This window comes from Mytilus galloprovincialis, chromosome 7, assembly GCF_965363235.1.
Source record: "Mytilus galloprovincialis chromosome 7, xbMytGall1.hap1.1, whole genome shotgun sequence".
NCBI lineage: Eukaryota > Metazoa > Mollusca > Bivalvia > Mytilida > Mytilidae > Mytilus > Mytilus galloprovincialis.
In genome coordinates, this window is record NC_134844.1 from 8,471,679 (window position 1) to 8,487,121 (window position 15,443).

At 33.6% G+C, this 15,443-nt stretch overlaps 1 protein-coding gene across 3 annotated transcripts in view; it reads left to right on the plus strand.

Moving 5' to 3' along the window:
* LOC143082254 (DNA damage-regulated autophagy modulator protein 2-like) overlaps positions 1-12,085 on the plus strand; it is a 55,579-nt gene extending 43,494 nt beyond the window's left edge. For 2 of the 3 annotated variants that reach the window (XM_076257847.1, XM_076257848.1), the window contains 7 exons: positions 1,590-1,643; positions 2,891-2,958; positions 4,420-4,580; positions 8,315-8,501; positions 9,308-9,366; positions 10,318-10,473; positions 11,976-12,085. In XM_076257847.1, coding sequence (XP_076113962.1) covers positions 1,590-1,643; positions 2,891-2,958; positions 4,420-4,580; positions 8,315-8,501; positions 9,308-9,366; positions 10,318-10,473; positions 11,976-12,017 — 727 coding nt within the window. In that variant the 3' untranslated portion in view covers positions 12,018-12,085. Of the gene's footprint in view, positions 1-1,589; positions 1,644-2,890; positions 2,959-4,419; positions 4,581-8,314; positions 8,502-9,307; positions 9,367-10,053; positions 10,165-10,317; positions 10,474-11,975 lie in introns of those variants that run through there. The other variant, XM_076257849.1, reaches the window with a different exon arrangement.
* The last annotated feature ends 3,358 nt before the right edge of the window (positions 12,086-15,443 follow it).

A 15,443-nucleotide genomic window follows, 5' to 3' on the forward strand; every position in this document is an offset into this window, starting at 1 on the left:
CTACGATCTACATAATCGTACTACGATCATCAAAATTTGCATTTTTTCACAGATCGTAGTGCGATCGTGGCCTAGTGGGACTGCGGTCTAAGAGCGACCATACATGTTAAACACATCGAGTCTTCATTAAGCCTCGGTCACACCTTACCGGATAGCACGAACGGACGCCTAACGGATGAAAATAAAAGTTGTCCATTGACAAAATTGTTATCCGTTGGGAGTCCGTTGATGTACTGACCGAATTAAACGGACGTTTAACGGATGCATAACGGACACACAGCGGATATGCGACGTACGAGAAACGGACACGTACCTGACAGAACGGATGTCGAACGTACACCCAACGGACGAGTACCGCATAAAACGGACACCTAACGGAAGCGTACCGGATAAAACGGATGAACAAGATATACGGAAAAATCAAAGGCGACAATAATAATACATGTAAATCGAATAAATATTCAAAATGTTTCTGTGTAACTGGTTTTGGTTTGTTCTTCAAGAATTCCGCCAAAGGGCAGTGTCTGGCCTGAATAAGAACTGCTTGATTGTGAAGGCGTGCCTATACTCTAAGATCGATTATGAATAATAAGAACTCAGGAACCTTAAGAAATCTGACATACCAATAATTGGCATTTCTAAATTTTACATTGGCATTTATTCGTTTCAGATCCGTTCATCATCCGTTTTATCCGTTATACGTCCGGTAGATGTCCGTTTCTCATCTGTTTAACATTGATTTCGTTTTATCCGTTAAACGTCCGGTAGAAGTCCGTTGGTGAATTTATCTTCCAGTCCTCCAACGGATGTATAACGGACACGTAACGGATACAAAACGGAAACGAAACGGACGAGTACCGTACAAAACGGACGCCTAACTGGACGTTCAACGGACATTTTATCCGTTGGACGTCCGTTCAAAGTTTTGAACATGCTCAAAATTTTCCTCCGGACAGAACGGACGTCGACGGATAAAACGTACGATAATTAACGGACATGCAACGGACATGGACGGACGTCTTACGGATAAGAACAGACGTCTAACGGACATGAACGGATTGAAAAAAAGTTATCTGTTAGGCGTCCGTTCGAGCTATCCGGTAAGGTGTGACCCGAGGCTTTAACAATGTATACCAGAGTTAACATTCCGAATTATACACACATGTGTTGCCTTATAAATCAATGGTCACTAAAACAGTTTTTAGTTTGACCTTTAATCAGGCAATCCACTTTCTGTGGTATGTTTAAGCACAGTGTAAGAAGATCGGATTCAGTGTAAGAGGATTAAACCTGAATTTAAGTAGATATCTTTTATAAAGTCCTCTTATAGAATGTGCTAAAAGGCTGGTGTCAGTTAAGGTTGTTAGGTTAAATTAATGTCTAGGGTTTATAATGGAAACTCACACCAACACCTTAAAAAGACAAGTAGTATGCGACATGTGCGTGGACATATATATTTGATAAAGAAGGATTCGAATCCATTTAAATTTAAAAAAAAAACGTATACACCAATTCTTTTTTCATTATTTGTTTCTTTTCCAAATGGTGATCTGATTAAATTGTATACATACATGCTGTTTATTTTGCAGATATGGTATAGCTGTCGGTCTCAACCATACACAAGCAGTATTTCCTTACGTAACGTAAGCTATCTATAGACATGATACAGGTTAATAGATATAAGAAGATGTGATATGATTGCCAATGAGACAACTCTCCATCATAGTAACAATTTGTAAAAGTAAACCACTATAAGTCAAGGTACAATCTTCAACACGGAGTCATGGCTGACACCGAACAGCCAGCTATAAAAGGCTCCAAAAACAGGAAAATTTACGGTCTAATCTTATTTACAAAAACAAGAAACGAGAATCACGTATGAACTACGTCAACCTTTGAACCGTAGCGGGTTTAAACGTTTTAATAGGCACCAACCTTCACCCTATTTTTGAACAATAGCGTAAAATCAAAACAAAAATATGAATTCAAAAAAAATTAAGTTTCCAATCCTAATTGTATATTAGTTTATAACTACTATCTATCAAGGAACACCTTATTTAACTTTCGGTAGCTTAAACTATAGGTTTATTTATGGTATTTGTAAACTATAATTGTTTGTGTTTTGGTCGGTTTTCCATTTTGTTATATATAGGGTCAATAACTCAAATAGATATTCAAAAAAAAGAGGGACGAAAGATACCAGATCTAGGGGGACAGTCAAACTCATAAATCGAAAATAAACTGACATTGAACGCCATGGAATTTATTCAAGATAATGACACAAACGCAGAAATAAGATAAATAAGATACTCAAAGGCATTGACCTAAAATGTGAGTGAGGGTATTGCTTATCACTTATGCTGCTTATTTGTTATAAGTTTCAAGATAATAAACGAAACGCTAATATTTCTACAAAATTTCCAAACGTCTTCTCCCAATTTTAACATTTTTAACCGTCACTATTTCTTTTTTTGTATAATTCGTTTTTCCATGTTAACAGACATTTACATGTTGTGTGGATGGCAGGGACGAACACATATATTATTGTTGTTGTATTGACAAACAGACAAGTTCTACATGTAGCACATTGTCAACCTACTCCAATACAAAATTACTAAAAATATGAACCTGCGCAAGTTGTAATGAAGGTACCCCAAGCCAGGAATGTGGCAGTTGTTTTCCATTCATTTGATGTGTTTGAGCTTTGATTTCACCATTTATTATGGGACTTTGCGTTTTGAATGTTCTCTGGAGTTCGGTACTTATGTTATTATACTTTTTGATAATATAAAACATGTACATCATAAGTTTAATAGAACAATAATAGTTACAATTCGGATATTTGAGACAAATGTATACAGTAATTTTTGTTTCATTTTTTTTTCTTCAGAAAAACGGGTGCAGCTGTACCCGAGAGAGGAATATTTACAATAGGTATAACCATAGCCGCCATCTTGTGTAAGTTTTAACAGTAAATAAGTACTAGGCTTTAAGTATCGAAATTGAGAAACATTTTAGATAAGGAATCTGTTATTGGTATAAATTTTTTATACCTGTCTATCAGATGATTCAAAATGATTGATTTTTCAGCACATTCAGTGTATGCTGTACACAACAATTGTCTTATGACCTATGTATGTCGTCTTTGAATGATGCGTTTATTAATATTTGAATAATCTAAAAACTAATTAGGCCTCGATTCTTTATCCTTAAAATAATAGTATAATTAAAAACTTATAATATTATGTATGTTAATCTGGTGTCTTTTGATCTGATGGGTCGTTAGATTGTTTTCCCGTTGATGTATTCTCGACGGTCTCATTGCTCACACTTTTAAAATAAAAACGACTCCATAAGACAACAATTCATAATCCAGAAAGTTAAAATTTGAACAAGAACAGATCACTGTACATGCTGTTTGACCACTGTACCACAATAAATTCTGTTTTGCCTTTAACATGAGCAAAAACTCCATAGTGTATAGTAGCCTTTGAAAAGCCTCGGTATTAGAAACCTTATACACCGTTTCAGTTCCGTACGTTTCTTGGCCACCATTGCTAAACCCGAAACGCGCATAAAGTTAAACAGTTATAATAACGATATCGATCTATATATATATATATTTATTTATAAGTACGCCTGAGTCAGTGACAACTCTACAACAGATGTATCCATCGGATCGCCATCAATGATGGTGATACATGGCTGTGTACATAATGTATATACAACTCGTCTAAACATCAACCCAACAATGTTAGATCTGTAAATTTGCTTTCGCAAATTTTTGGTTCTTCAAATTTACAGATCTAACATTGTTGGGTTGATGTTTAGACGAGTTGTATATATTTATTTATATATAGCTATGAACAGAAAAGTTATCTGATTGTTCAATTTGAATATGAAAGAAATGGATATCTGCCTAACAAAAACTGTAATATGAGATTTGTTAATACAGCTGTCATTCACAATTGACCGCTGTTGTCAAAGGTCAAGGCTTCATATAAAGGAAACTGCATGGTCTTTTTTTAGACAAGTTATCTATCATTAAACCAAATTGATTTATAAAACTTGTCGATTTCTTTCAATGAGTAAAACTTAAGGTACGTTGTGTTGTGACTTTCTCCCAAAGTTCACACCAATGTACAAAAAAAAAAATACAAAAAAATGTAAATCTGACAGGAAATTCCGAGTGAAAGATTTCCTATAAAGTCTTTATTGATGGTTTTACCTGTCATACTTATCTCTGATGTTAATACAATATGACAGAGATTAAGCATCAGCTGTGTAAGTAATTAACATGAATTTCCTTAAGTGGAACTTGTTGTAGCAATACTCTTTGAACATTTTAATCTTTTAGAGATTATTACTAATCCATCAGCTTTACAATTTACTTTGATTATATTTTATGTCATTTTTCAGTTTGCATGAATGTAGAGATTAGATACGAGTATGTTAGATTGAATTTTAGCCAGATGTCCTTGACCCCTGCAGAAAAAGCAAGATGGATGACGACTAATACCATGACATTGTATCTAAGTCACATTTCTGTCTTTGGACTCTTTATGTTAGCTAGTTTTCAGGTATTTATCTAGTATAATGAATAATATGCACTTTTGAGTAATTACGGATGACATTTTTATTGTTGTACATGAGAAAATAATATAATTGGATTGAGTTATGAGTATGTAGAATACCATCAGTCATACTTAGGAAAGAACTAAATCAACAGCAGGAGGAGTATTAATATCTTCACGTTACATCCGTCATAATCTATCAATAATCTGACGAAAACAGGTTTCTACTGCATGGTAACTTTGGTAACCTTAGAACTCTAAATAACAATCGCGGATAGGCCCACGTGACTTTTCTTAGATAAGCTTAGAACTCTGAATACCAACTGAGGATAGGACCAAGTGACTTCACTAAGGTTACCCCAGTACTCTGAATAACATCTGAGCATAGGCCCACGTGACTTTACTTAGATAACCTTAGATCTCTGAATAACAGCTGAGAATTTGTGCTCGAGACTTTACTTAGATAACCTTAGTACTCTGAATAACAACTAAGGATATGACCACGTGACGTCACTTAAGCACTCTCAATAACAACTGAGGATAGCCCCTCGTAACTTTACTTATATAATCTTAGCACTCTCAATAACAAATGAGGATAGGCCCACGTGACTTCACTTAGACAACATTAGCACTCTAAATAACAACCGAGCATAGGCCCACGTGACTTTACTTATATAACCTCAGTGCTCTGAATGTGACAACTGAGGATAGATCCACGTGATTTCACTTAGGTAACCTTTATACTCTGAATAATAAAACAGCATAGGCCCAAGTGAATTATATAACCTCAGTACTCTGAATAACAAATTAGCATTGGCCCATGCGATGATATTAAAGTCAGATAACCTTAGTACTCTGAATAACAAATGAGTATTACATTGGCCCATGTGACGGTTCTTAGTTAACCTAAGTAAAAATTTACTCTGAATAACAAATGAGCATTACATTGGCCCATGTGACGGTTCTTAGTTAACCTAAGTACTCTGAATAACAAATGAGCATTACATTGACCCATGTGACGGTACTTAGTTAACCTAAGTACTCTGAATAACAAATGAGCATTACATTGGCCCATGTGACGGTACTTAGTTAACGTATACTCGGATTAACAAATGAGCATTATATTGGCCCATGTGACGGTACTTAGTTAACCTAAGTACTCTGAATAACAAATGAGCATTACATTGGCCCATGTGACGGTACTTAGTTAACGTATACTCGGATTAACAAATGAGCATTACATTGGCCCATGTGACGGGTTTTAGTTAACCTAAATACTCGGATTAACAAATGAGCATTACATTGGCCCCTGTGACGGCACTTAGTTAACCTTAGCACTCTGAATAACAAATGAGCATTACATTGGCCCATGTGACGGTACTTAGTTAACCTAAGTACTCTGAATAACAAATGAGCATTGCATTGGCCCATGTGACTATAGTTATGTAACCTTATCACTCTGAATAATTACAACTGAGCATAGGTCCTTGTGACTTCACTTTGATAACCTTATTTATAATTAGTACTCTGAATAACATCTGAGCAAAGGACCCACGTGACTTTACTTAGGTAACCACAGTATTCTGAATAACAACTGATGATTGAACGCAAGTGACATAACTTAGATAACTTCGTTGCTCTGAATAATAACTGAACATATGGCCACGTGACTTTAATCAGGTAACCCCAGTACTTAGATAACAAATTGGCATTGGACGCAGGTGACTTCATTTAGGTAACCTTAGTACTCTGGGGAAAAACAGAGCATAGGCCCATGTGACTTTACTATAGTACTCTGAAAATCAACTGACATTATTATTTTATTAATCTTACTGACACCCTGTGCACAATCATCTAGTTGTCAATGTTCTATGCTGTAAAACATTGTAATGATATTTACCTCAGAATTACCTTTCATTACAATATCACTAATGAAACATGGATTGTCGTACTATGCATGAAATAAAACCGAGCGATGTACACCCGTCAATCACTCTTACCAATTATAGCCAGTTAATTAGTTTACGTTTATCCTTGACGGTGAACGGAATAAATTGGATAATAGTCGCTATGTCTAGGAATAAGATGGAGTGTTACAATAAGCTAAGGAAATCTCCTGTTATTGAATTTCACCACGGTCTCAAGTCTGTTTTAATGTCAAAGGTTAGATTGTCTGATATTGTTCAATTGAAACTGATATAAATTTCAGATTTGCACGTATCTGTTGAATGAAAATACAAATGAAACTAAAGTTCCAGGATTATAAGGCTATGTCAGTCCATTTAAAGTACAAAGCAAAATTTGGTTATTGATAAAATGTGTAGAAAAAGTTCACGGTTACTGATAAACAGTCTAGTGAATATTTTCGGTTAATGATAAACAATCGTGAGAAAGTTCTCGGGACTGTTAATCTGTCTAAAGGAAATTAACGTTAACTACTAAACTGTCTAGAAATGTTTTTCAGTTACTGATAACCTGTAAATAAAAATTGCTCAGTTACTATTAACATGTAAGATAACATGTAAATGGACATGCTCAGTTACTGATAACCTGTTACACAGTAAATAGAAATCCTCAGTTACTGATAACATGTTAATAGAAATCCTCAGTTACTGATAACCTGTAAATAGAAATTGCCCAGTTACTGATAACCTGTAAATAGAAATTGCCCAGTTACTGATAACCTGTAAATAGAAATTACTCAGTTACTGATAATCCGTATGAGAAAGGTCCGAGTTGCTGATAACCTAGGCCTGTGAATAGAAATTGCTCAGTTACTGATATCCTGTCTGCGAAAGGTCCCAGTTACCTGTATATAGAAATTGCTCAGTTACTAATATCCTGTCTGAGAAAGGTCATAGTTACTGATAACTTGTTTGGTAGAAGATCATAGTTACTAATAACCTGTTGAAAGGAGTTTCCCAGTTACTAATAACCTTTCTAGAGGAAATTCTAGGTTACTGGTCACTTTTATAGAGAAAGTTCTCGGTTACCGATAACCAGACTAGAGAAAATTCTTTGTTACTGATAACCTGTCTATAGAAATTTTTCGGTTACTTATAACCTGTCTGAGAAAGTTCGTGGATACTGATAAACTGTCTAGAAAGTTCCTCTGTTACTGATTACCTGTCTGAAAAACTGTCTAGTAACAATCCTCGGTTACTTATACACTATTCAGTTATGGATTACCGATAACCTTTTAAAAATTTTGTTCGGTTAGTAGTTCACTAGTACTCTTTGTTATTCCCTTTTTTAAAATATGCATACAATATGTGGGTTTCAAATTTTGCTTTTAGTAATTCGTGCGTTTTAATCAATCCGATATGTTCAATAACGTCAGATAAGTTAGGTATTGATTTATTTAAACATACAGAGGTATGATAAGCATGAATAGTAGTTATAAGACAGTCATGGTAAAAATGTCACCAACATGTGTGTTGCGTTTTTGAGTCCGTCAGTTTAGTACTATATACTACCTGCACAAATGAGGAATTTCAAAACATATATATTTGTAAACACGTGTTTATGAATTTTCATATTGAATAAAAATAATGTGTACCAATACCTAAGCATAAAACATCAAGCAAACAAAAAGTAAAATCACAAAAATATTCGAACCCGAAAGTCCTTAATCAAATGGCAAAATCAAAGGATAAGACACATCAAATGTTGATAAATGACCTTGTTTTATTTTTAGATAAATGACCTTCTTACAATAGATTAATGAATTTTTTTTGTAGATTGATACAATGAATGTCCCTCATCATCTTGGTGCCTTCCTGACGTTTGTGTTCGGCCCTGTTTGTTGTTGGTTACATTCAGCTATTACATGGAAAACCTATAAAGAAGAGAGGAAAACAGAGTTTCTCATCACCTTTCTATGTCAGATAGTAATGAGTTTTGTATCGACATGTTTGTTAATTATTTGTATCCTTTTAAATAACAATAACATCCATTTGAATTTGTTTTTTGATGTACACATATATTTTCGATATATTATAATAGTAAAATTAAAAAAAAATCCATTTCAATAAAACGGTAAACGATATATGAGATACAATGTCGATCACAAAATGAAGGCACTTTATTTGATATATCAAAACGACATCTGCAAAATGGTTACAAAAAAGAGGTCACTCTTTTTCGTTTTTCATTTTTTCAATATATATGTTAACAATCATTCTTCGTTATACCAAGTCAAGGGTAAAGTTTCCCATCGCTACTATCTCAGCTTTATATCACCGTCAGTCTGACTACATGATTGAAAAACAAGAAACGTATTATAGAGTTCAGATAGGCTATCGAGGCATCTACCATTCGTGTCAGTTTATTATTTAGATGATATATTTTGGTTTGAGCTGTGAAAAACTGATTTGTTTTTTTTTTTTTTATCTTTTAATGTTAACATATGTTTGAGATATTTATTTCAATGATGAAATAGGACATTTGTTTTCGTACCTTATTTCGACAAGAAGCTAAAACAAAACATGAAAAAAGATGGAAAAAAAAATACCGACCGACATATAATTCTTTAGATTAATATTTCAGCAATACATATTGTAGTTACAAAAAAGAAATCTGTATAATCTTTTGCATGTAGGATACTTATAATAACTATTTTGTTTAAATCCGTGTTTTATCTAGGTACGTGGACTACATGTAAACTATGATAATTGTTAAAATGTTATGCATGATTTTAAATTTGAAAAAGATATTTCCTTAACCCTTTACAGTTTCTGGTTCATTTGGTTCATATAAACACCAACGATTATTACAGGAGAGTTCTAAAACGGTAGGTTTCTTAAATTGTGGGGAGGTATTCTCTTTATGGAGAACGCATACTTTATCTCTAAATTAGAATAGAATTTTAAACTAAATATCAGTAAGATGACACTGTGGAAAGCCGAATCACAAAAGACTCATATATATTAAACGTGTGTAATTGTGAAAAGTAAAATAACAACAACAAAAAAAATAAAAAAATAAACAACATAACAACAGTAAAGCAAAAGAATTAAGAGATATGTTTTTCTTAATTTCAAGGACACATTACGAGATGTATTTTATTAAAATACAGAGATCTTGTACGATTGCAAATGACACAATTATCCATTAAAATTGGTTTTATGTTGGCAATTAAAGGCATTCGTACGGCCTTCAACAATGAGTAAGAAAGTTCATACTGTTAAGTCGGCTAAAAAATGACCCGACAGAAAAAATATGAAACAATTCAATTGTGGAAACTAACGGCCTTATCTATAATAAAATAATTTACAAAATGAAATATAACACAAATTAACAGACAACGTCCAATAAACTACATGATTCTTACTGCGGAGAGACACATACAGACTGTGGCGAGGTAAAATACGTTTGTGAACACTCAAACCCTTACCTGGGACACTTCTGTAACAGCACAACAAAAGAACAAACTATAAAAATCAGTTACAAAATGGTTAACTTTTGTGATCTCTTCCAGGACACATTGCGAGATGTATTTTTAACTTTTGTGATCTCTTCCAGGACACATTGCGAGATGTATTTTTAACTTTTGTGATCTCTTCCAGGACACATTGCGAGATGTATTTTTAACTTTTGTGATCTCTTTCAGGACACATTGCGAGATGTATTTTTAACTTTTGTGATCTCTTTCAGGACACATTGCGAGATGTATTTTTAACTTTTGTGATCTCTTTCAGGACACATTGCGAGATGTATTTTTAACTTTTGTGATCTCTTTCAGGACACATTGCGAGATGTATTTTTGACGTCAACAATATCAGAATGGTTATTAGCTATTTCAATAATATTATTTTTACTGACATTCATACCTGGATTTAAAAAGATGGAATTTGATGGAATTGTAACAAAATGGAAAGCTCCGGGCAGTGAAAAATCTGTAAGTAACTATGCTACTGATAATCAGACTGAGGCGGTCTTCACTTCCAATCTACAAACAAAAACCAATACGCTTTTCATACTAAAGTTTATAAATACTCTTTTTCCAATTGATAATGCTCCTATCTTAACTTAGGCAAGTGATCAAATTCTGCCATTCTTGTTAGGTCCGCTTTTGTCGTATAACTACAAACTACATCTCTTGCTATAACAATGTTTCTGTTTGAGCGTGTCTGGTGAACGTATAAATTCAGAAAACGTAGATCCTCACATGAGGAATAGAGACATGTCAACTGCATTTTGTGTACCATTAACGTACACACATCTTTATTGAAATACGATATGTTGTAAATAAAATGAGATGAGGAGTATGAAGTTGAAACTCAGCAAATCATATCAACTAAGATACAATTCGACAATTGTATATCAACTATAAATGTAAGAAGATGTGGTATGATTTACAATGAGACAACTCTCTACAAGACATGAAGACATGAATTGACATAGAAGTTGCCTAGACATCATTTAGATGGGAGCCATCTCTGTGGGTCCCTCTGTGAAAAACATGTGGTAAAATGTATCTTTACCATAGGACCTAGGGGTTGTCAACTAACCCAATGTTGTTGACCCTGACCTTTGACCTAGGAAGTTTAGCATAAATAATGGCACACCCTCTGGTGTTGGTTTATATACATGTCAAGTATAAACTGGAATCATAACAGTTCTCAAGATATAGAGCGGACACCATATATCTTTACCATTGGAACTGGTTTTGTCAACTGAAACCAAAGTTTTTGACCTTGGAAATTGTACATACATTATGACACAATATTTGGTGTTAGTTGATTTACATGTCAAGTATATTTATTAAACTTTGATTTCATAACGGTTCGCTAGATACAGAACAGCGGAAGCAATTTGTTACGGATGGGGGACATAATGATCACTAAAGAGCGTCCGCCAATCGACGGAGTTCTGATAACTATATAGGAAGATGTGGTTTGAGTGCCACTAAGGCAACTCTCCATCCAAGTAACAATTTATCAAAGTAAACCTAGTTCACTATACAACCTTTAATACAGCAGCTAGATCATCAAGGGTCTTAACAAATGGTCAATAAATTAAGATAAAAGTAAACAAATATAAATGGCCGAATAAAATATCAGATGTCGACAAAACACAGAAAATCCGAAGTCTAATAAATTCTACATAGTTACACTACTAGAAAACTGTAAACTTACCAACACAAACTCAACTATATCAAAAAGACAACAGGGACGATGAAAACAACTGGTGGGATTCCGGACGTAACTAATGTAGATATGTGATGGCGGTAAACTAGTCTTGTAATTATTGACTTATACTTTTTTCTATAGTAAAACCAGTGGCAGAATACAAAAAGAACTTTCAAAACTATATTCTATTACACTGTATCAAATCAAATTCATCAATGGAACTGAAAGTATTTTTTATACTTAATCGCACGTTTTCCTTTGATTTCAGGTGTTATGCGGAAGAATACTAGGTTGTTGTAGTAATGTGTGAACTGTTTTTGGAAAATCTGTTTTTATGTGAGACTGTTTGTGTAAAAATAAAACATTTATATTGTAAAATGTTTCAACCAACTTTTTGATCAAATATAGAGATGAACCGCAAGTTCATTAACCAATTCCATGTACAGAGTATAGTAATATCAAGAGGTAAAGAGGTCATGGCTCTTTTATTGAAGTCTAATCAAGTGTAAGTCATGTCTGGCTAGTAATTACACCAGAAGCTTTTGCTGGAAGACATCAACATTTCTTTTAAATGAGTTTAAAGGCATACTGGGAGTCTGATACTTGCATAATATTATTATAGCCTGGCTTTATTAACAAGAGCTATAGCTTCTGACATAAAAAGATAAACTAACACAGATCTACGGGGGAAAATGATATTGACATATTAACTTGAGTTTTACTACCGTTATCTCAAATACGTACCGCTGTTCATAGTGCGGTGACAGAAGTGTAAAAAGTCGTCTAGATCGCGAGTTTAATCTCCCCAAATAACACACGGCTAAAAATGGTCTTAACTTAAAGACAAATATGTCTTCTTTAGTTTTTGCCCTGTCGTCAGAATTTCGTACGGTCACATTTTTCTAAAAAGTCGTTTTAATGACTAGTAGTATATTGGAGAGTTTCAACCCCCCTTTTTCAAAATGAAAAATTGTGTATGTTTGCTTACATTTAACTGAAATAGTTTTTCCTGAAGCTATATTCATATATCGAAATATTCTATTTAATATTTCATTTTCTTATAATCTATTAAATTTGCGAAGTTTAGACTGTTAAAAATTGAGGTAATTTTAATTGCAAATTCAGACACAAACTTTAGTTTCTTCTTCATAGCAGTAATAAAAATTATCCCATAATATTTTTAGCATATAAAACTTCATAAAACTAATCAGTGATAAAAATTTCGGAACCAAAATATGAAAAAAAACTTAAGAAATCAATGGAAAAAGAATGGAATAAAAAACTTCAATTTCAACACGGAACTTAATTACTTGCCTTCCGTCTTATTTTGTGTATTAGTCAATAATTTGCTCTCAACTGATATATGATATTACTACCTTTTCGCTATTATATACACATATTTGCACTGATATATGCTACATTCTTTGTTTGTATGTGTTTATATTCTATGTTTTTTGGTTATAAAACATTAAATATACTTTGTCAGAAAAGTCTAATTGTAAAATTAAAATAATTGACGGATAGTTTCAGTAAATATTCCGTGATATGTCAAGTCCGTTGCAACTTGCTCCATTAAGTCCAAAGAAAAGACAAAAGTTGTTAAATTTTATGCAGTGCTTTTATATGCAAAGAAAAGAAAAAATGGACTGAAATTTTGAGTCAATTTACCAGTATAGGAAAGTCGATTTTTGTATCTGCATTGAATAAAAGATTAGATGAGGTGAACAGTAATATGTTTCATGCGAAAGCTGTTAATTTACAGAAGTCCGTGAGTCTGTTTATCATTGTTCATGCTACAAAAGTTACACAAGTAAGCATATTTGTTCCCCCTTTTAGAGCGAGGAAGCTTCTAATCTGATATTTAATGACGACATACAATTATCGGACTGTTGACCCTCAGTTTCGGGTATGTGTACGCGTTCTAGAATGCAGTCGTTCAACTGGAGCGGTTGTATATTTTGTTGCAACAAAACATTTTAGAAAGATCAAAAACTACTCAAGTTTGAATCAGATGAGCGTATTAAGAATTTTTTAACCGTGTCAGATAAAGTTAAAGTTGAAATAGTTTCCCGTTCATCTTTTAAACTTCAAGCACTAGATGTCATTTTGGTTGCATTACAAATTATTTGCTAAAAACGAAAAAAAAGCAGATATCTCAGATCACGATACTGCTTTTACTAATTTTATATTGGCTATTGACAACGATGTAATGGTCATTCCTGATGACACCGTTACTAGATAAATATACTACTTAGTTGTAGATCTTTTCTTCCAGCTGATTCTAATTCAAAATATTCTACTTGTAAAATGTAGTCTAAACTCATTGATTTCTATAGAAATTCAGTTGTCAAACAACTTCAACAAGTTCAAGGCAAATATAACAATATTTTGTAGCAAAATTACTATTTGAGATGCCATATCAGCTGCTAGTCAATTGAAAACTGAACTCAAAATTTTAATGTCAAATGTGATAGACACAAATAACGGACATTTATGTCATTCCGCTGCAAGTATACAATAGAAAAGCCATCTTTACAAACTCTACAGAAGTATACCCAACTTCGGAAGAATTGTCTCTTTCTTCTTCAATTCAGTCAATGCCTTCGTCTTTATTGCAATGCATTTCATGGTAACTCGATGACACTGCATAGCCAAGACAATTCTCAGAAAATGGCATCACAGAAATTGCGTAATTGCTTAAGCAATTGTTGCGTCAACCGTTTGTGTGGCCATTTTTTTTTTACTCCTTTTCATTTAGGATTGGCTTTACAAATGTACCATGAGTTTGGTTTGAAACACCTTGTTGAAATATTGAATGCCAATGGATTTTATGCTTCTTAAAGTAGATTGCGACGCTATCTAATGTGTTGCCAACCATGAAATTGAGCGAAATCAAGATAGTGTGTACGTCTCATGCATATTGTTTCCCCGTCATCTTTGCAGACAAGCATATGGATGTCATCTTAACCCCATTTTAGATCTCTGTTAAATTTTGGATTAATTGAAAGGGATGGTTTAAAGCTGGTATTTCTTTAGGAACAAATGTCTTCGGACTTCCTACAATACCTTGTCTGTACTTGTAAAAAAAACCTCAAAATAACGTGTTTGCTTTGAGCAGAACATTTCATGTGCATACCTGTGGCCATGAGTGAAATGTATAGAAATATTAAAAACATGTCTTGTGACGGTTGGTGAAAATGAAGATGATGGAGATAACCGTTGATTAGGTATAGAGCTTGTTGAACTGATACACACGGTCCCAGCCCCGGGTTTGGGGAGTGTTGGCGTGCCCTTAAAAAAGTCAAACCCCGCCACATTCTGTTTGTGTCTGTTTAAAGTCACGAGACGGTAATGCAGTGTTTGTCGTATGTTTCTATATACTATATTTTTTTGTTTCTTATTCATTTTGTACATTAATCAGGTCGAGAGATTTTTCGTTTGTTTTACAATATTCATTTCGTGAATTGAAGACTATGCAGTATACATTTTACTCATTGTTGAAGCCCGTACGGGACGTATTGGTAATTTATGTCTCATTTGGAGGGTTGCCTCATTTGCAATCATATCATATCTTCTTTTTTATATGGAATATTTTTGAAGTTTGTGGTACGTTGCAAGGAAAAAAAGGGGGGATATAGGTACAAAACTTATAATGTAATAGATATTTACCAACGTAAAATACGCAACCAAAGATAATACTATATGGAAGCAGTAATAATTGTGAAAAAAAACCAAA